Genomic DNA, 22,559 nt, shown 5'->3' with positions numbered 1-22,559 from the left:
CACACTCCAAAGACGTACAGGTTTGTAGGTTAGTTGACTTGGTAAATGTAAACATTGTCCCTAGAGGGTGTAGGATGGTGTTAATATGCGGGGATCGTTGGTCGGTGCGGACCCGATGGGCCGAAGGGCCTGTTTCCTCGCTGTATCTCTAAAATTAAAAAGAACGACCTCGGCAACTCTAGCCCTGGGCACAAGACATTCTTGCTATTGAGGGAGTGCAGCGTAGGTTTACCAGGCTAATTCAGGGATGGTGGGACTGACATATGATGAAAGAATGGATCAACTGGGCTTGTATCCATTGTAATTTAGGAGGATGAGATGGGATCCCATAGAAACAAATAACATTAAGGGATTTGACAGGCTAGATGCAGGAAAAGATGTTCCCCATGTTGGGGGAGTCCAGAACCAGGGGTCATGGTTTAAGAATAAGGGTAGGCCATTTAGGACTGAGGTGAGACAAAACTTTGAATGGCGGTGCTGGCTTGATGGGCCAAATGGCCTACTCCTGCACCTATTGTCTATGTTTGTGTGAGACGCACCTGGAGGGGCAGTGGTCCATGTTGCACTCCTGCAGTTTGGGCTTGGGCTTTTTATTTTCGGGGTAGTAGTTGCAGGAGTGGTCGGGAGCGACTCGGCCTGATCGTATGTCCACGCACTCGGCAGAGCTGAGCTGGTACCCTGCAAATACACGGAGACAATGCACCAGTTACACAGGCACACATTGAAACATATAAGGTTATTAAGGTTATTAAGGTTATTATGAGTCTGAAGAAGGGTTTCGGCCCGAAAAGTCGCCTATTTCCTTCGCTCCAGAGTCTGAAGAAGGGTTTCGGCCCGAAACGTCGCCTATTTCCTTCGCTCCATAGATGCTGCTGCACCCGCTGAGTTCCTCCAGCAATTTTGTGTACCTAAGGTTATTAAGGGTTTGGACACGCTAGAGGCAGGAAACATGTCCCTGATGTTGGGGGAGTCCAGAACCAGGGGCCACAGTTTAAGAATAAGGAGTAAGCCATTTAGAACGGAGACGAGGAAACACTTTTTCTCACAGAGAGTGGTGAGTCTGTGGAATTCTCTGCCTCAGAGGGCGGTGGAGGCGGGTTCTCTGGATACTTTCAAGAGAGAGCTAGATAGGGCTCTTAAAAATAGTGGAGTCAGGGGATATGGGGAGAAGGTAGGAACGGGGTACTGATTGGGGATGATCGGCCATGATCACATTGAATGGCGGTGCAGAGAAGATTTACCAGGATGTTGCCAGGACTCATGAGTCGGGGCTGTAGGGAGACGATGAGCAAGCTAAGACTTTAGTTCAGTCAGTTTAGTTTATTGTCATGTGTACCGAGGTACAGTGAAAAGCTGTTGTTGCGTGTTAATCAGCCAGTAAAAACATGATTACAAACAATCCATTCACAATGAGCAGATTCATGACCAGGGAATAACGTTTAGTGCAAGGTAAAGCCAGTAAAGTCCGATCAAAGGTAGACCGAGCGTCACCAATGAGGTAGATAGTAGTTCAGCACTGCTCGCTAGTTGGTGGTGGGAAGGTTCAGTTGCCTGATAACAGCTGGGAAGAAACTGTTCCCTGAATCTGGAGGTGTGCGTTTTCACACTTCTGTACCTCTTGCCCGATGGGAGAGGGGAGAAGAGGGAGTGACCGGTGTGAGACTGGTCCTTGATTATGCTGCTGGCCTTGCCGAGGCAGCGTGAGGTGTGAATGGAGTCAATGGAAGGGAGGTTGGTTTGTGTGATGGTCTGGGCTGCGTCCACAATTTGCTGAATTCCTTGGAGCGCAGGTAAGCAAGAGGTGAGGAGTGATCTGGCTGTGTGTAAGATCACAATGGATCGGTGAGGCTATAACTGTCCACCATGGGCACAGGTCAACCTTTCTCGACATGGGCAGACTGGAGAATGGTCTCCAAGCTGTGTATGAAGTTGTCAACACTACAGGATGGTGGACACTAAAACCGGGCAAAACAAAGGCTGGGCGGCAACAATGCCTCGAACACAATTGTAAGGACCTGTCCCACTTGCCGATTTTTTTGGCAACTGCCGGCTCCATATCAAGGTCACCAAAAGATTTTGAACATTTCAAAATCTAGCGGCGACAAAAAAAATGTTGCGACACTTGAAGAAACACGTCATCACGCCGAATCACCGCCGAATCACCACCGCATCACGCCGCAAATATTTCGGTGACCTGATACGTCAGTCAATGATGCCGGCAGTTGCCGAAAAAATTGGCAAGTGGGACAGGCCCTTTATGCAAAAAGCTGACAATACACAGACAGTGTTTGAAATAAAGTGTTACCTCCACCACAGGTCACAGTGCAGGGATAGAAATCAGTCTCTCTCCACTGATGGCTGATGGGTTGATAGAACATGAACTGTACCACGCTGTCCCTTGATGATACGTACCTAGTCTAGACAATTAGAGGAAAAAAGAACATCCTTTAAACGCAATTATATAAAATGTTAGCACCTCATATTTCACTTGGCCAGCTCAAAACCTAATGGCACGGAACACCGAATTCTCCAATTTTAGGTAACTTTGACAAATGCTCCCCTCTTCCTCTCCCTCCCCCCCCCCCTCTCCCCTCTTCCTCTCCCTCCCCCTCCCCCCCCCCTCTCCCCCACCCCCTCCTCCCACCTCTTAAAGTCCATGAACCAGTTCCACAGTTTACAACTACAGTATGTGACCCTCATGTGCTCATAGCTGTCTCCAGCCAACAATTCACCAACAGGGAATCTCCTGCCTGAGGTCATCTGTTGCCACGCATGACCTGTCCTGATTTTTTTTCACCTCCAGCTTTTCCCCCCTCTCTTCTCTCCCTACCCCCCTCCCCCCCCCCACCCCCTACAATCAGTCTGAAGAAGGGTCGTGACCCGAAATGCCATCTATCCATGTTCTCCACAGATGCTGCCTGACCCACTGAGTTACTCCAGCACTCTGTGAAACATCACCTATCCATTTTCTCCACAGATGTTGCCTGACCCGTTGAGTTACTCCAGCATTTTGCATCTATCTTCAAAGTCTCAGACATTGATAAAGAACCAGCACCTCAGGGCAACTGAGATTTCCTTATCCATTCATTCAGGTCAGTATTCTGAATTTCAGAGATGAAACCGGCTTGTTTACACTGTAACTATACTGATGTGTTGTCTTTCTTTCACTTGTGTTTTGCCCTGAAAACTGGTTCACCAAACCAGATGGACATTTCACCATTGAAGACTGAGCACCAAAGGTGCACATTCCAGATCTCTTGGAGGAGATCGCAGGTACGTCATCATCCTGGATGAAAAATAAAATTTGTTCCTTGCCACGTCTCATGGCTCGACTTAACAGACGGAAGATCTGGAGACCTGTCCCACCAACCCACCACGTCCTGGTCACCATCCAACCCTCAAAAAACGTCCCTTAAAATTAGCAGGAAGGAACTGCAGGCGCTGGTTTAGGATAACAAAGGGTCTCCACCCAAAACGTCACCTATATCTTCACTCCAGAGATGCTGTCTGACCCGCTGGCTTACTCCAGCTTACTGTGTCTATCTTCCTTCAAAACCTAGACAGCCACACAAGATGAGCAATAACAGGTCTGTGATGCTCTGAGATGTCCACTGATGGGTGGGCATGTGTCTACCCCCCACCACCAGGTGCTGCTGACCCGCGGAACCACAATCATCGTTGGTATCAGGAACTGCAATTATTTCCCATAAACAAGGAAGACCCAACAAGTGTGGTCATAAGATCGCGTTGAGTACGTTCCTGCCCTATAGATATAGAAACAACATTTGGGCAGGTAGATGGGTGGGAAAGGTTTAGAAGGATATGGGCCAAATGTAGGCAAGTGGGACTAGTATAGTTGGGGCATCATGGTCGGCATGGGCAGGTTGGGCTGAAGGGCCTTTCTCCATGCTGTATGACTCTTTCTCTCCTCCAGATTCTACCACTCATCTGCACACCAAAGCAATTTGCAGTAGCCTATAATTCTAGCAGCCCGCACGTCTATAGGATGTGGGAGGAAACTGAATCACCTGGAGGGAACCCAGGGGTCACAGGGAGAACGTGCAAACCACAAACAGTCAGCACCCGAGGTACTTCCCTACCTCCCAGTTCGGACCCCAACCAGACCATCGGTACCGACCTTTTTCCTTCCTTCTCCCCCCCACCCCCCATCAGTCTGAAGAAGGGTTTCGGCCCGAAACGTCGCCTATTTCCTTCCCTCCATAGATGCTGCTGCACCCGCTGAGTTTCTCCAGCATTTTTGAGCACCCGAGGTCAGGATTGAACCTGGGTCGCTGGGACTATGTGCCAGCGGCTCGACTAACTGCACCAGCGAGCTGCCCCTTTGTCTTGTGGAAGTCAACAGATTCCTGCTGCTTTGAGTAGATTTGGTATGTCTGCGTTTAAAAGAAAATTCCTTGACTCCATTTACACAAAGTTAATAGCAGAGTCTCCCTTCACCTTGAACATGCCATTTCTCACATCTTAAGGCAGGCTTCAATCTGGAGTTTAACCTGAAGTATTTGTCAACCTGCATTCACATCACAGCATATGGTATATCCTAAATCCCATTTAATACCTTTGGAAAATCATTTGATTTATACTTAGTAAAACGTAGCTTGATATTGCCAGGAGAGGAAATTCAAAGTCAGAGGTTTAGATGCCAATTTGAAAAGAGGAAAGAAAGTTCACTGGAGTTTGTTCATGCTGAACCAACTGCTAATGCAATTTCCCCCTGATCTTATGTTTCATGTATAAGCACAGGATATTTACAATGATTCTTTAATGCCTGCACTCAGGTTCAGGCTCCTTACTTTTACTACTTAATGAACAAGATTGCTGCAGTTAGTCAAATCAAAAGTGAATGCTTTAAATTAGGGGAAGGGGAGATTTGATGGGGAGCAGCGCTGGGAAAAGGCAACAAAATTCCTCGCTGGAAGTGAATGTTGGAAAGGACCTTGAAAATGTGAGGCTTAAGTAAAATTACGTCAGTCAGGGGCACCATGGTGGCTCAGCAGTGGAGTTGCTGCCTTACAGAGCTTACTACGGGTACTGTCTGTACGGAGTTTGTACATTCTCCCCGTGACCTGCGTGGGTTTTCTCCAAGATTTACACTTTCTCCCCACACTACAGACGTACAGGTTTGTAGGCTATTTCTCCTTAGTGTGTGTAGGATAGTGTTAATGTGCAGGGACCGCGGGGTAGTGCGGACTCGGTGGGCCGAAGGGCCTGTTTCCGTGCTGTATCTCTAAACTAATGAGCCAGTTTAGAATTGAAAATTAATTAATTACTTTTCAGTTCCGAGAGACAGCGTAGAAACAGGCCCTTCGGCCCCTCCGAGTCCACGCTGGCCATCGATTACCGTTCTATGTTATCTCATCCTACACACTAGGGGCAATTTACAGAAGCCAATTAACCTACAAACCATTGACACAATTGTTTTTATAACATGATTTTGTATAGGGTGAGGTTTCCTAGGAATGTAACTCAGTTACAGCGGAGCTACCTGTACTGTCAAATATTAGCTGAATCACCACTGACACCTTATCTAGCTATTGGATACCTATTATAAAAGATGGCAATCACACACGACTCTGCCTTTGATTGGCACAAAACAACAATAATGGTTCACAAGTAAAAATGCACACGATGCTCATGTGACAAATATCTGTTAGTTCTCATCTACCAACATTCTCACTCTACTCAAGTGACCTGGTCTGAACCCATGCTTCAGGTAAACCTTCGGAATTACAGGAATGCTACAGTTCAATGTAGTTCCATGTTCTCCACAGATGCTGCCTGACCCGCTGAGTTACTCCAGCACTCTGTGAAACGTCACCTATCCATGTTCTCCACAGATGCTGCCTGACCCACTGAGTTATGGTGCAGCAGCATCTATGGAGCTAAGGAAATAGGCAACGTTTCGGGCCGAAACCTTTCTGGAAATAGGCAATGTTTCGGGCCGAAACCCTTCTGGGTTTCGGCCCGAAACGTTGCCTATTTCCTTAGCTCCATAGATGCTGCTGTACCCGCTGAGTTACTCCAGCACTCTGTGAAACATCACCTATCCATGTTCCCCACAGATGCTGCCTGACCCGCTGAGTTACTCCAGCACTTTGAGGGAAAGATAGATCATCCATGAATGAATGGCGGAATATATTTGATGGGCCAAATGGTTTAATTCTGCTCCTGGAACTTATGAACTTTTGAATGGGAATGAGGATTTAATTTTGCAATATCTTAATTAATAGATTAAATGAAGCGGTCTCGATTCACAAATAACTATATTTAGCCAGGGCTAATTTAGAGTTCTTCAGCATGGGAGCTGTCTGTTACCTGCCAGCATCCTCTCTCAACTAACGAGTCCACATCTTGTCCATGTCGAATACCCTTAGAGTAATCCACGGAAATGGTTAATAAAGGAACACCATGTAAAATCTACTCCAGCTAATGCTTCCAAACAGCCAGCACCACTCGCTCCCTCTTGCCCAGAGAGAGGGAAATATTATTGCTTTAACTAAGAGTTGGGACCTCAAGGTGTTCTCTATTTCCAATAATGAGACCAAAGGAAATGAGTAAGGAAGCAAAAATGCGCTCGGAAGAGGAATCTCTGAGGACTAGCGTCAATAAATGGAAAGAAGAGGTCACAAAATGTAATGGAAAGATGAAGAGACAGATGAATGAAAAGATGCAGATAAATTATCCTCATGAGTGGAATGAGAAAATGTTCCAGAGAGCGAGAGAGAGAGGTAGATGAGGGGGAGAGAGAGAGAGAGAGAGAGAGGTAGATGAGGGGGAGAGAGACTACAGATGGGAAAAAGGCTGGGAAAGTGTGAAAAGTTTAAAAAAATCTACGTTGGCAGAGAGAGAGTTATTGGAAAAGGTCTGGAGATTTAATAATGTAAATAAAAAATATAGAGTCTGGAGGTATTGATGACAAGGGAACAGAGATTATTTGACTTTCTTCCCCCGTTGCACAATACACGATACAACAGAATTGCCAATACGGCAGTAAATCCATTTGAAGAAATCAATAGTGAAAACTAAATGTTGAAAGTTCATGTTATTATAAAAATATTATGACAATGAAGCTTTTCACTTAACGTGGTTCAAATGCCCAACATCCTATTCATTTGGAGCAGAGTACATCAAGATGAATTAGAGCATATTAATGTTTATATGGAAATCTGAAAGACCCTCAGAGCACAAATGGACTATTTCATATACATTTTATTTGGAACAATGCAATTGCATTTTATATTCTTACTGCAAGGTTTCCTCGTTTGGTTCTGCTAAACTGTAACAAACGCTATTTACTTGTTGTATTCTAACTCCTTAAGTAAGCAATAACATGTGTTTTTGGACAAATCTACTAGATCTGCCTTGTATCTACAAGAGGCAACGTTCTTCAGCCAAATCACATGTAACTGAAGGTTTGTGTCAGAGTTTAAGTCTGCATTCTAAAGTTCACAGAGATTAAAAGTGTTTACTTATCTAACTGGGAACAATTTATGAACTAGAATGTGTGAGAAAATAAATTAGAGATGATATTAAGAAGCATTTGATGGAGAAAACTCTGGCACTTTCTCTGGAATGTTGGCAGTTGTGGGGGAGACTGGATAGAAGTTTATAAAATTACTAGAGGCATCGACGGGGTAGACAGTCCCGGGGTGGAACTGGCCAACACTAGGGGGCAGGGGTGTAAAGTGAGAGGGGGAAAGTTTACTGGAGATGTGCGGGGCAAGTTGTTATGGGGGCCTGGATCACACTGCCAGGTGGAGGCAGCTACAATCAAAGATCCTATAGCGGAGCAAGATAGACCACTCCTTCTAAATGCAATGGGCTGACGTGTAGTATGCAACGGAATGGAACGTGGGCCTTTTTTTCATCCATTTCCGTAACCGGACCGGACCCGACCCGCAGTGTAATCAACGTTGCGGGGGAACAGTTTGTGTTAATAAATTATAATTCTGAAAATGAGGAGAAGACTTTTACCAAATAACCTTTATTTTTACGAGGATGTTTCCGTAACCGGCTTCCGTCTCCGCACTAGTATCTTTGCTCCGCTACGATGGGATCTTTGGTGCGGAGACGGAAGCCGGTTACAGAAATGGGGCCGAAAATTACCCGCGAATCTGCCCATGACCATACTGCGTCTTTTTCGTCGAGTGGCCTATCTTGCTCGCTGTAGGGTCTTTGGATACAATAGTGGTGTTGAAGAGGCTTTTAGATAGACGCACAAAGTGCAGGGAATGGAGGGATATGGATCATGTACACAGTGGCAGACTGGCCAGGCTGTCAGCTTGCCCGATGGAAAGTGGGTCCCTGATGAAGTGGGCCCCCTTTGTCTCCTGGCAACCAATATTTTTAGACCCAGTCCGCCACTGCATGTACAGGCAGGTGAGATTGGTTTAACTTGGCATCAAATTCGGAAATTATGCTGAGGGTCTGTCTCTTGGTCTATGATAAAACCATTTATTTACTTCATGCTGTATGCAATTACTATATGTACATGTCGTGGAAGCAACAGTACATTTAATTCCATCCCAAGAAGGTCCAATCAGATATACGAATCCTTGTGGATATCATGGGCGGATACACAAATAATCAAAAAGGATAAGGGAGATGCGTTAATATCCAAATAAAGGGAAATCAGAGTGCTGGAGTAACTCAGGGGACAGGCAGCATCTCTGGATAGAAGGAATGGGTGACGTTTCAGTCTGAAGAAGGGTCTCGACCCGAAACGTCACCCATTCCTTCCGTCCAGAGATGCTGCCTGTCCCGCTGAGTTACTACGGCATCTTGTGTCTATCTTCGGTGTAAACCAGCATCTGCAGTTCCTTCCTACACAAAGGATATTTGCAGTCACAAATTATGTTTAGAAAATTGATATAAAACTTTAGTTGGACACAAATATAGTATTTACAATCCCCGTCCAAAGGGCTATTTAACTGGAGGGGAAATCCAGTTAAATGTAATATTTGAATAGAGCAATCCTTGGAGTTTAAGGGTTGAACTACACAGAAACGATGATCTAATAATAGGAAAAGATGATGTAATAAAACAATATCCACCACTTGGAGCTTCCTTCCCTGAATGGTAATTGATGTGAAGTTTTAGATACGAGATTGAGAGATTCACATTAATCAAAGATATTCGTGGATATGAGGCAGAGAAAGTAAATGGAGTCAGTTAAAGGGGCCTGTCGCACTTGGCGATTTTTTCGGCGACTGTCGGCATCATTGAATGACGTATCAGGTCACCGATAAAGTCGTGGCGTGACGACGTGTTGACGCACGGGGTTTCCTCAAGTGTCGCAACATTTTTTTTGTTGCGTTGGATTTTGAAATGTTCAAAATCTTTTGGCGACTCTGGTACGCCAGTAAATGACGCCGGCAGTCGCCGAAAAAACTCGCCAAGTGGGACAGGGCCTTTAGACACCAGCTCTGAATTCATTGAGTAACGGACCAGGCTTGAGGGACAGACTCTACATTCCTTGCACATTAGTTATTGGAGCCACACACTGATGTTTATCACAGGACGTGTATCATTGATCTTGTGATAGCACATGTAATAATATCATTTGTACCCCAATAACTCTTTAGACGTTAGAGAAACAGTGTGGAAAAAGGCCCTTCGGCCCACTGAGTCCTTGCAAACCAGTGATCACCCCGTACACTAGCACTGTTCTACACACGAAGGACAGTACACAATTTACAGAAGCCAAGTAACCCACAAACCTGTACACCTTTGGAATGTGGGAGGAAACCAGAGCACCTGGACAAAAGCCATGCGGTCACAGGGATAATGTACAAACTCTGAACAGACAGCATCTGTAGTCAGGATCGAACCCGGGTCCAGGGCACTGTGAGGCAGCAACTCTACCGCTGCACCACCTTGCCACTTTCTTTAACCTTTTAGAAATCTAATTTCTAATTGAGGCCTGGTCTGATATTCACTTTGCTGACAAAACCAAGCCAGCTACAATATATATTATAGAGCAACCCCTCTGACATTCACCCCGACATTCATAGTTCTTGCTGACTCCACTCATCGCAGTTGGTCTCGAACTGGTGCAATAGACTAAAAATGTAACAATGGCCAGTGGACCATTCACGGACCATAATTACAGAGAGTAAAGTTGACAAAGGAACTTAGATTTCATGCTAAGGGATTGTTCATTTGATGCTGAACAGTAGAAGTCAAGATAGTGTGATTTGTTGAGACAAACAGTCTCAACCTCGTGCCAGCACTTCAACCATGATTCAAACCCAGCCAACCTTTCATGTCATATATTCAAAAGAAAGAATTCCTACAGATAAGTAAAAGGAATAGACTAACAAGGGTAAAACTGAGATTGGAAAATTTCTAATGGTGAATGAGAGAATGGCAAAGAAAGTGAACAGATGCCTTCTCTCTGTCTTCAATGAAGACACAGAAATACGGGAAAAGCCAGAGACCAAATGACCAAGCCATAGAAATTAGTATCAGTAAACGTCCTAAGGAATCGGAGTAGTATTAGGCCATTCGGCCCATCTAGTCTACTCAGTCATTCAATCAAGGTGGATCTATCTCTCCATCCCAACCCCATTCTCCTGCCTTCTCCCCACGACCTCTGACACCCGTACTAATCAACAATCTATCTATCTCTGCCTTTCCAGAACACCAATTAGAGTGAAAATGAAAACTGATAAATCCAAACGAACTGACATAGATAGCATGGACGGCAGTCAAAAATGCTGGAGAAACTCAGCGGGTGAGGCAGCATCTATGGAGCGAAGGAATAGTGGCGTTTAAGAGGCTTTATAGACACATGGAAGTGCAGGGAATAGAGGGATATGGATTGTGTACAGGCAGATGACATCAGTTGAACTTAGAATCAGGTTCAGCACAATCACTGTAATAGGATTAAAACACGTAGAACATAATGTTCCATGAATGTTAATCCTACTATAGTCTTCACCCCACATCTCTCAGCTCATGAATCAATGCTTTAGAAATTCTGCAATTGCTCTTCAAAGATATGTTATTGGTCGTGAAGTACTTTATACCAATCTGAAGTTGTAGCAGGGCCCACATAAATGGAATTGATTTAATAACACACTGTGATCTGTAGAATCTATGAAAATATCCATCAGCCGTATGGTGCTTCAGCGTCAGATTGCTGAGCTCCAAAGCCTGACTATCTTTAGCTCCACACACCTTCCCCAATCAGGTTCATTGATGCAAGGACGCACTATTGGTGATTATTCCCGATGGCTTCAGTACGTGATATAGAGATTACGGGAACGTTTGTGATGAATTAGTTTAGTTTAGAGATACAGCCCATCAGCTCACCGAGTCCGCATCGACCAGCGATCCCCGCACATCAACATTATCCTACACACACTAGGGACAATTTTACATTTACACCAAGCCAATTAATCTACAATCCTGTGCGTCTTTGGAGTGTGGGAGGAAACCGGAGATCTGGGAGAAAACCCACGCGGTCACGGGGAGAACGCACAAACTCCGTACAGACAGCACCCATAGTCAGGGTGGAACCTGGGTCTCTGACGCTGTGAGCGCTGTAAGGCAGCAACTCTACCGCTGCGCCACCGCGCCACACACCTGTGACTTACTTTTCACAAAGATGAAAAAAATACCCAAATAGTTACCTTAATTATAAAATCTGCGTGGAGTGGACCTTGCATCTTGAGGACCTCCTTATCGGAGGATTTGTGGAACTCTACCGTGGTGTTCTCAATAACGGACATCCCTGGAGACGTGAGATTGTGCTCCCCTCTCTGGCCCTGTAGAGTTTTGGATTCTATATCTGAAATGAATTCGATGAGATCATTAAACATTGGAGATCTGCCAATTTGTAACATTTTCCTTCAGTCCAGAAATAAGTCAGATATTCATCCTCAAGTTTAAAAAAGTTTTTAATTAAAAATAAATTTAATTTAATTTATGGATAGATAATAAATGAATGGAAATTCACACCAAGAACTGCCTTTGTCAGCTGTTTAATCTTGTTTCACATTTTGTTAAACTGAACCTTTTGCTTCCAACTAACACATAGTCATCAAACCCCACGAGGGTATCCGTCCAGTACCTTGTTAATTGAGAAATCCACAGCAGATTGTTCCATTTGACTAATTAAGCCAAATGTTCTATTTCATTAATTTGATCCCCTTCTTGATTAGTGCGGGTGTCAGGGGTTATGGGGCGAAGGCAGGAGAATAGGATTAAGAGGGAAAGATAGAATGGTTTAATGATTGCATGGCAGAGTAGACTTGATGGGCCGAATGGCCTAATTCTGCTCCTAAAACTTAAGAACATTAATTATTTGGATGGAACAGATTGAGTCATAGGGTGTGGAAACAGGCCCTTTGGCCCAACGTGCCCACACCGACCAACATGCCCCATCTATACTATTCCCACCTGCCTGCATTTGGCCCATATCCATCTAACCCTATTCATGGACCTGTAAAATATGTTTCATAAAAGTTGTGGTAGTAACTACCTCCTCTGGCACCTTGTTCCTTATGCCACCACTATTTGTGTAAAATAGTCGCCCCTCAGGTTCCTATTCAATGTTTCCCCTCCCCGCCCGTTACCTTAGACCTCCCTTCTCTGGTTCTCGATGGGCCTGAGTTATATTTGTATTTATGACATCCAAAACAGTTATGGATTTGCATGTAAGAGATGACACAAAAATCAAGGCAAAACCTCTGAAATAATCTAATTTGTGGACGGATTAGTTCAAAGCTGGTCGCGACGTTTTCTTTCCATGAACTGTTTCTGCAGCAGATAATCAAACTTTTGTTATTCCCCTCAGAGATCGTAAATTTATATATCATCATGTATTTTTTTTGTGATATGTGGCTGAAGCAATTCAAATACTGTACACCTACAATGTGGTCTGACACGATTCATTAACATGCGATGGTTCTGCATATCAGTGGGTGCTGCATGGCAGAAACGTTGAGGAGCGTTCAAGTTTATGTTAGACCACACAGTGGCTACACCGTGCGGGGAAAGTGTTGCGACTTGCTCTGTAGCGAGAGGTAGAATCAGCCTTAAAGCCACACTCAGCAATAACTCTGCGATGGCGGCAAGGGTTGATAGAGAGACTTTGTGGGGAGAAAGACATGGAGGTATTGTGGGGGGGGGGGGGGATGATGCTTTGGCGGGGAGAAAACCAGGGAGGCTTTGAGAGGCAGACAAAGGAGAGTCCCATGATTCACACTGATGCGTGAGTGCCAGCAGGTTTTCTCGGCTGCTTCCTCGGCCAAGATCAACTGGGGGAAGTGTTCTGGTCTCTTGGTGGGTGGGTGGCAGGTGGACTCCCTGCCGGAGGAGATGGCAGGTTTTGCGTGGAATACCACGCACCTCCTCTATCTGGGGGTCTACCTGAGTCCCGATGAGGGGGGGTGGCCGGCGAACTGGCAGGAGCTGGAGGCGAAGGTGATCGCCCGGCTGGGACGTTGGTCCGGCCTACTTGGTGTGCTCTCTTACCGGGGCAGGGCTGTAGTTATAAACCAGCTGGTGGCCTCTCTGCTGTGGTACCGGATGGCCACTATGGTCCCGTCCTCTTATTTTATAACCATGTTACAGAGGAGATTGGTCAACTTCTTCTGGGGTGAGAGGAACCACTGGGTCTCTGCTGGGGTTCTGAGTCTCCCGTTGGAGGAGGGTGGTCAGGCGCTGGTCTGTATTCGTACCCAGGTGGCAGCTCTCCGACTCAGGACCCTGCGGAGGTACGTCTACTCGGACTACCCTCCTAAATGGCACGTGCTGGCGAAGTATTTTTTCCGCCAGGGGCGCTGCCTTCAGGAGGGCTCACGGCTCCCAGTAGCGGGCATGAGTCGACGCGCTAGGCGGGATAGGCGGGAGTTGCCTGGCTTTTACCGTGACCTCCTGAAGGCCAGGGATTTGGTCACCTTCAGCCAGGGCCCTACTCCTCAGGGGGAGGGGGGTGTCGTGGCTGTGATGGTGGGTGTTGAGGAGAGGCGTGTGCATGGAGCGATTCCGGACGAGCTTACCCCCGCTCAGTCGGAATTGTTCGTAGGGCCCAAGGTCCGGGTCCCTCCCCGAGAGCCGGCCCCATGCAACATGAGCCGCCTTTCCGAGATGCCCAGCGTGCCGTTCTGTGACGCGGAGAGGCGCGTACTGTACAGGCTGCTCTTGCACACTCTCCACTTCCTCGCCCTCGTCTTCCATCCAGACACACCCTGGCGGTCCGTGTTACCACCTGATGAGGGGAGCGGTCCCCAGTGGAGGTCTCTCTACAAGGGAGTCCTCCCCCTTTACATCAGGGACCTGGGGTGGAGAGTGTTGCACAGAGCCGTGGCCTGTAATAGGTATTTGAGCCGGTTCACGGACTCTTCCCCTGCTTGTCATTTCTGCGGTGAGGAAGAGACCGTGTTCCATGTGTACATAGAGTGTGAGAGGTTGCAGCCACTGTTCGAGTATCTGAAAGGGCTGCTCCTCAAGTTTTGGCTACATTTTAGTCCAACGCTATTAATTTATGGGCACCCGGTACAGAGGGGGGATGGATGGGAGGGAGGAGGGGGTCTCCCTGTCGGTCTGCTCCTGGGCCTGGCCAAGATGGCCATTCGCGGGTCCAGGCAGCGGGCAGTCGATGGCCACACAGCGGTCGCCTGCCTGCCCCTTTTCCGGGGTTACGTCCGAGCTCGCGTGTCCCTAGAAAAGGAACACGCGGTGTCCATGGGGACTGTGGAGGCCTTCTCTTCTGTGCACGCTGGTCACCACAGGAGGTTGAATATATTATAGATTAAAATGTTAATATTTTAATTTGATATTTTTGTTTAAGTGTTTTTTAAATTGCTTGAGCTTTTCCCGGGTCTACGTCCGTGCCTGCCTGTCCCTGGAGAGGGAACATGCGGTGTCCATGGGGACTTTGGAGGCCTTCCGTGAATGCTGGTTGCCGTTGGAGGTCGAGTGTTTTGTTGATAAAGTTGACGTTATATTAATTTGATGATCGTTTGTTTGTAAACTGTCAACATAGGCAGTCTTTGATTGTGTTAATACTCTATGTTTATTTTATTTTTTGAATAAAAGTAGTTTCATAAAAAATAAAAAATAAATGATTCACACTGAACAAAAGTTCTGACCCTCCCCACCATCGAAGAGATCTACAGATGTCTCTGCCTCAGTAAGGAGGATGAAACCCAGGTCTCTGGTGCTGTGAGGCAGCAACTCTACCGCTGCGCCACAGTGCCGCCCCTACATATCACTAATTCAAGTGGGATAGAAGTGAGAATTGCTACACCCATGACTGTACATCAGATTCATTCAGGCAATAAAATCCAAATGTTGTTGATGTTGTTCTCCCTCGGAAACTCACTTCCGATGCCAAGATCAATAGTGAGGAGGATTATGAATATCACCTGCCCGTGAACACTGTCTTATGCAGGTAAGGGCCAAAGGTTGCACCAACTGTGTGTATCAGGGCAGTGCATGAGGCTTGGCACCGTGCCAGGGCATCAGGCTTAATATTGTTTTAGAAAAACTCTCTAAACTCAAGGCTTCTTTCAAAGCTTCCAGATGTCTTTTGGAAATTTGGAATTTGGAGGATTTTCCCAGCTGGAAATCTTGCTAAATAACAATTGACAAGTAGAAATTATAACAACATGAACTCTCAACGAGACCAGTAAAAGCTCCCGGTCTAACGTTAAAATTAAACAAAAATCACCAGGATATCACAGCCCACCACCTCCTGGTCATTACTCTCACCATCTGCCTTGAAATTACTTCCACTAAACATCAAGCTTTCACAGAACAGCTTTCTGCAGATGTAACTGTTGCTAGGGAACCGTCCGTTACTGTTCACCCTCTGTATAATCCTTGTGTTGCGGGAACTATTCCAGCTGTTTTTCCACATCTGTCCTCTCTCCTTAATTAGCAGGTTCAAAATTGCATAATCAATTTTTATTCAAACACAAACTCCGATTATAAATTATCTGCCTGGATGGAGTAAGGTGTAAAAACGTAAATACCTTCTCCATGAAAGAATGTTTGGTCTGAGAAGTAACTGAAGCAAAACCATATCACAACATATGCTGAGAGATTATCAACAATTACTTAAAATCCTTCAACGAATGATCTGTTTACAATCAGTAAGGTGAAACATCGTCTCCATTCAATCTCATAATGAATATTTGTTCGAGGAGGTAACTAAAGCATATCACAACATATCAAGAGGTTTGGACAATCAAGGGTTACCCGAGTCTGAAAACTCTTTGTTCTCAGGATTCCCTCAGGTGCCTTTGATATTACATATGAACCATCTAACTCAGCCTGATGTGTCTTGATGACAAAGATAGACACAGAGTGCTGGAGTAAGATCATGAGATCATGTGATAGGAGCAGAATTAGGCCATTTGGCCCATCGAGTCTACTCCGCTATTCAATCATGGCTGATCTATCTCTCCCTCCTATCCCCATTCTCCTGCCTTCTTCCCATAACCTCTGATACCTGTACTAATCAAGAATCTATCTATCTCTGCCTTTAATATATCCACTCACTTTGCCTCCACAACCTTCTGTGGAAATGAATTCCACAGATTCACCGCCCTCTGAATAAAGAACTTCCTCCTCATCTCCTTCCGAAAGGAACGTCATTTAATTCTGAGGCTGTGCCCTCTAGTCCTAGACTCTCCCACTAGTGGAAACATCCTCTCCACATCCACTCTATCCAGGCCTTTCACTATTTGGTAAATTTCAATTAGGTCCCCCCTCATACTTCTAAACTCCAGCGGGCCAAGTGCCATCAAATGCTCATCATATGTTAAATGATATGTTACCCTTCTTCAGACCCCGGCACTATTAGTTGCCAGCACTATTTCACTTTTACCAGAGTTAGGGAGGGTAGCATTGATCGAGTGCATTCTGTTCACGCAGAGTTAAAACTTAACAGGCTCAGATTTACGACCAAATATTTTTCATAGGTGGACTTGAAACTTCAAAGTTCCCCTTCCCCCCACCAATTTCCTGAGTTCTCAACTCCAGTAGCTCGGCCTGCACCTCATGGGAGCCGTTTAAAACGTCAACATTCCTGCCGTCCGATCTCACAGCAGAGACGTTTTACCTTCCCAATCTCCAGATTGAGTAGTATTTACAGGCACTTGGCATTTTTTGGGTCCTGATAAGTGGTAGTCATTCTCCGTGCTGCGTTAGAGAAGCATTAATCGGTTCTGTAGTTGAGTTTTTAGTTTAGTTTAGGGATACAGCATGGAGACTGCCCCTTCGACCCACTGAGTCCGCGCCGACCAGCGATCCCCGCACATTAACACTATCCTACACACAATAGGGAGAATTTTACTTTTATACCAAGACAATTAACCGACAAACCTGTACGTCTGTGGAGTGTGGGAGGAAACCCAAGATCTCAGAGAAAACCCACGCAGCCACGGGGAGAACGTACAAACTCCGTACAGACAGCGCCCGTAGTCAGGATCGAACCCGGGTCTCTTGCGCTGTGAGGCAGCAACTCTACCGCTGCGCCACCGTGCAGAACTGACACATATTTAACCCATGGAGGAGGTCACCCTCTGTTCAAGGCGACCCATCTCCTGGAGATCAACACAATTGTAGATTATATTGTAAATCCAGACTGCAATTTGATAGATTTATAAGAGATGTTTTTAGGCTTTATAGAACTACAGACTCATAAAGAGTGGTAAATAGCTTGACTGTAATCATGTATTGTCTTTCCGCTGACTGGTTAGCGCGCAACAAAAGCTTTTCACTGTACCTCGGTACACGTGACAATAAACTAAACTGAACTGAACTACTCTTGGGTTCAATCCCAGAGAGACTTCAGCAGAAGAGACTGTTTATTCCATTCATTCATTCTTAAGAAAAGTTAACTCTCACCTCAATAGAATTTTACACGTGTGCTGAGATATCAATGAGATATTATAGAAATCAATTCTTTTCATTTGTACAAAATGCATATGATTAGTTTAGTTTAGTTTATTGTCACGTGTACCGAGGTACAGTGTTGCGTGCTTGTGTTGCGTGCTAACCAGTCAGCGGAAAGATAATACATGATTACAATCGAGCCATTCACAGTGTACAGATGCAGGATATGGGAATAACATTTAGTGTAAGTTAAGTTACATAAAGTCCGATCAAGGATAGTCTGAGGGTATCCTATGAGGTAGATAGTAGTTCAGGACTGCTCATTGGTTGTGGTAGGATGGTTCAGCTGGGAAGAAACAGTCCCTGAATGTGGAGGTGTGCGTTAAATACATTATTACCTTTAATGGGCTGTCCCACTGTACAAGCTAATTCAAGAGTTCTCCCGAGTTTCCCCGATTCGAACTCGGAGAATTACGGTAACAGCCGCTCGTAGGTACTTGAGGCTCTCGTGGACATTTTTCAACGTTGAAAAAACTTCACGAGTTTACCGCGTTTCCTGAGTACCTGCCGTTAGCGTTACGAGCTGCTAAGAGACGTCCTCGAGCTCCGACGTACCCGCTACGTACATTCTACGTACTTACCACAAGTTTGATTTTTTTTTTAAACTCGGGAGAGCTCTTGGGTAAACTCGTACAGTGGGACAGGCCCTTTATCCTGAATCTGCACACTGTGGACGGTTCGATTGTAATCATATATCAGTCCTTCCACTGACTGGTTAGCATGCAACAAAAGCTTTTCACTGTACCTCGGTACACGAGACAATAAACTAAACCAAACTCAAATTTTATAGCCTGTCCTATTGAGGATATAGTCACAAATTCAACTGCGACGCGACTGGCAATAGTTAAATTACTGTGTAAAGAAATTGGAGCCCATCGTCTTGGAGTGATTGGATATCCAGGCTGGGTTTATTTTTTCTCCAAATCATTCATTAATCATAGGAATGGAATGACCATTGCAGACTATCTAGTAAACGCCGGTGAAATCATTTAGAATGTTTAACTTCACTTAAATTGTCTGTCTTGAAGTTGATATTTAAACATTTTCTCCTGCTCACTCTCACGTTTACTGAACTTTGTAGATCTGTGCCTTTCAGAAAGATTCTTTCATATGAAAAGATATAGCGAACATTCATTTTTTCGATGTTGCAAACTCACACATACAAAGGGTTGTCACAGTGATGTAGCTAGTAGAGCTGCTGCCTCCCAGCTAGCTCCTGTGACCCAGGTTCAATGCTGACCACCAGTGGTGTTCAGGTGTGGTTTATATGTTCTCCCTGTGACCGTGTGGGTTAGAGGCTGGTCGGTGAATTTACCATGAAGCACAGAACAGCACAGGAACAGGCCGTTCATGCCACAATGTCTGTGCCGAACATGATGCCAGGTTAAACTGATCTCATCTGCCTACACGTGATCCATATCCCTCCATACCCTGCACTTCCATTCGCCTATCCAGAAGCCTCTTAAACCCCACTATCGTATCTGCCTCCACCACCAACCCTGGCAGTGTGTTCCATGCACCCACCACCCTCTGTGTAAAAGAAACCTGCCCCGCACATCTCCATTAGAAGGGTCTTGACCAGAAACCTCACCCATCCCTTCTCTCCAGCGATGCTGCCTGTCCCACTGAGTTACTCCAGCTTTTTGTGTCTCAATATTGCCTTACTGACAAATGGGAGAGGCTAAATCACAGAGCTCCAAAGACAATAGACGTTGTCAACTAAAGCAAAGCTTTGGGGAGGGTGGTGAGGTGTGGGTGACGAGAGAATACTGCACACTTTATACATTAGGGGGCAATAGTGAGAGGCCAAATAACCGACAGAACCACCCATCTTTGGGATGTGGTAGGAAACCAAAGCACACAGAGAAACCCATGCGGTCACAGAGAAAACGTGCAAACTCCACACAGACAGCACACAAGTTCAGGATTGAACCCAGGTGTCTGGCGCTGAGAGGCAGCAGCTCTACCCGCTGCGCCACTGTGTTCTGTCAGGAAAGGACAGACAGATTTAGTCTCCGTTGGGGCGGTACAGTGCCATTGACCCGGCTCGATCCTGACCATGGGTGCTGTCTGTACGGAGTTTGCACGTTCTCCCTGTGACTGCGTGGGTTTTCTCCGGGTTCTCCGGTTTCCTCCCACACTCAAAAAAGTGCAGGTTTGGAGGTTAATTGGCTTGTGTAAATCGTAAATTGTCCCTAGTGTGTGTCGGACAGTGTTAGTGTGTGGGTGATCGCTGGTCGGCACGCACCCGGTGGGCCGAAGGGCCTGTTTCTGCGCTGTATCTCTGAAACCTAAAGCTGAAGAGGAGCGTGGTGGAGGTTCTGTGAAGAGTTTTGACTGAGTTGATATATTTCCACCCGCGGGGAAGGCTGCAGTTAGAGGCCATCACCATCAAATCAGCACCGCAAAAACCAACAGAGAATTGCGTGGAAACCTTCTCCCCAAAGTGTGGCCAGAATGTGGCCTCCGGGAGTTGCTGATGTGAAGATAGAGTCATTAAGAGGAGGTTGGACAAGAATATGAGAGGGTAGGGAGCAGAGAATTATCGTGATAGATTCAGATGGGAGATGACAGCAGTTGTTTATGTGCTTGCCTGAACTGACTCAGCGGGTGTCGCTGCCAAACATCTTATGTAATTCAATATATGGTGGCCGTCCAACAATAAAAACATCCATTAGCCTACTTTGTTAACTGCCTGTGACATTTTAATTATTCATGCATATGAATCCATCCAAATTTCTTCAGCATTCATTATTTCTAGCCATTCACCGTAACGTTTAAGCCCAGAGTAGAATGCCTTTATATGTGGTAGACACAAAATGCTGGAGTAACTCAGTGGGATAGGCAGCATCTCCGAGAGAAGGAATGGGTGACGTTTCGGGTCGAGACCCTTCTTCAGACTTTATGCGTTCATTCTGAATAAAATAATCAGAGACAGAGGTAGGAAAGGCAGTCAGAACCTTTTCCCCAGGGTGGAAAGGTCAACGACTAGAGGGCTAAGTTTAGAGCGGGTGTGTGGGGCAGTAGGTAGTGGGGGTCTGGGACATGCTACCGGGGGTGGTGGAGGTGGAGGCAATTATGACAGCATTTAAGAGGCTTTTAGATAAGTACATGGACATGTATGGTATGGGATATTGAGTTTAGAAAAGTGAGGGGGGATTTCATTGAAACCTAACGAATAATGAAAGGCTGAGATTGAATAGAGGATGTTTGCAGTAGTGGGAGAGTCCAGGACCAGAGGGCACAACCTCATCATAAAAGGATGTACATTTGAGATGAGGAGGAATTTATTTAGCCAGAGGGTGGTGAATCTGTGGAATTCTTTGCCACAGAAGGTTGTAGAGGTCAAGTCAGTGGATATTTTTAAGGCAGAGATCAACAGATTCTTGATTAGTACGGGTGTCAAGGGCTGTGGGGAGAAGGCAGGAGAATGGGGTTGTGAGGGAGAGATAGATCAGCTATGATTGAATGGTGGAGCAGACTCAAGGGGCCAAATGACCTAATTCTGCTCCTATGCAGTCTGGTTTTATCATGGACAGGCAGATGAGATTAGGTTATTTTGGCATCCGACATTGTGGGCCAAAGAGAATATTTCTGTGCTATACTTATGTTCTATGAATTCCTTTTATTACAAATTTGTCTGATCCATTAAACTATTAATGTTTCTTTGCAATCTTTTACTTTTATTTGCAGAAATAATGGTCATGCATATGTTCGTTGCCAGTAAACACAGATTTGTGCGTATCTGTCCTGCCATCTCTGTTGTCAGTAGTTGACATCCAAGCAGGCACTATAACCCTCAATTAGACCATGAAGGAACCTGTCCGTAATTCCAAATCTCTGTTGAATTACTTTAACCCAAACTCCAAATTAACGATAATAATTTAGAACAGAGTGCTGGAGTAACTCAGCGGGTCAGGCAGCATCTGTGGAGAACATGGATAGGTGACGTTTCACAGAGTGCTGGAGTAACTCAGCGGGTCAGGCAGCATCTGTGGAGAACATGGATAGGTGACGTTTCACAGAGTGCTGGAGTAACTCAGCGGGTCAGGCAGCATCTGTGGAGAACATGGATATGTGACGTTTCACAAAGTGCTGGAGTAACTCAGCGGGTCAGGCAGCATCTGTGGAGAACATGGATAGGTGACGTTTCAGGTCGACACCTTTCTTCAGACTTGAAATCCACAAGCTTCAACTTTTGCTGAGAACTTCTTCAAATGCCTTCCTCTGGAATGAGCAGGAATATAGCAGATCCAAATTGGACCCATAGAGCCATACAGCGTGGAAACAGGCCCTTCGGCCCAACTTACCCATGCTGACCAACATGTCCCATCTACACTGGTCACACCTGCCTGCCTTTGGCCCATATCTCTCGAAACCTGCCCAATCCATGTACCTGTCCAAATGTTTATTAAATGTTGTGATAGCACCTGCCTCAACTACCTCCCCCAGCAGCTCATTCCACACACCCACCACCATCTGTGTGAATACGTTTCCACTCAGGTTCCTATTAAATCTTTCCCTCCTCATCTTGAACCTATGTTCTCCGGTTCTACATAGCGTTCTTGGAATTAATTACCTACACGGTTTACATTTTTTCTCAATAATACAATCCCAAACAGTGTAAC

The 22,559-nt window shown here is 45.6% G+C and overlaps 1 protein-coding gene across 1 annotated transcript in view; it reads right to left on the bottom strand.

The window, feature by feature from the left end:
• LOC116991698 (ADAMTS-like protein 3) overlaps positions 1–22,559 on the bottom strand; it is a 272,285-nt gene that overhangs the window by 69,127 nt on the left and 180,599 nt on the right. The window contains exons 9-11 of the mRNA XM_033050541.1: positions 11,655–11,812; positions 2,306–2,417; positions 540–678 (exon numbers count right to left, since the gene is read on the bottom strand). Coding sequence (XP_032906432.1) covers positions 540–678; positions 2,306–2,417; positions 11,655–11,812 — 409 coding nt within the window. The remainder of the gene's footprint in view (positions 1–539; positions 679–2,305; positions 2,418–11,654; positions 11,813–22,559) is intronic.

This window comes from Amblyraja radiata, chromosome 34, assembly GCF_010909765.2.
Source record: "Amblyraja radiata isolate CabotCenter1 chromosome 34, sAmbRad1.1.pri, whole genome shotgun sequence".
Lineage (NCBI taxonomy): Eukaryota > Metazoa > Chordata > Chondrichthyes > Rajiformes > Rajidae > Amblyraja > Amblyraja radiata.
The sequence above is the reverse complement of the archived record's forward strand: the minus strand, read 5'-3'. Positions and strand labels throughout refer to the sequence as shown.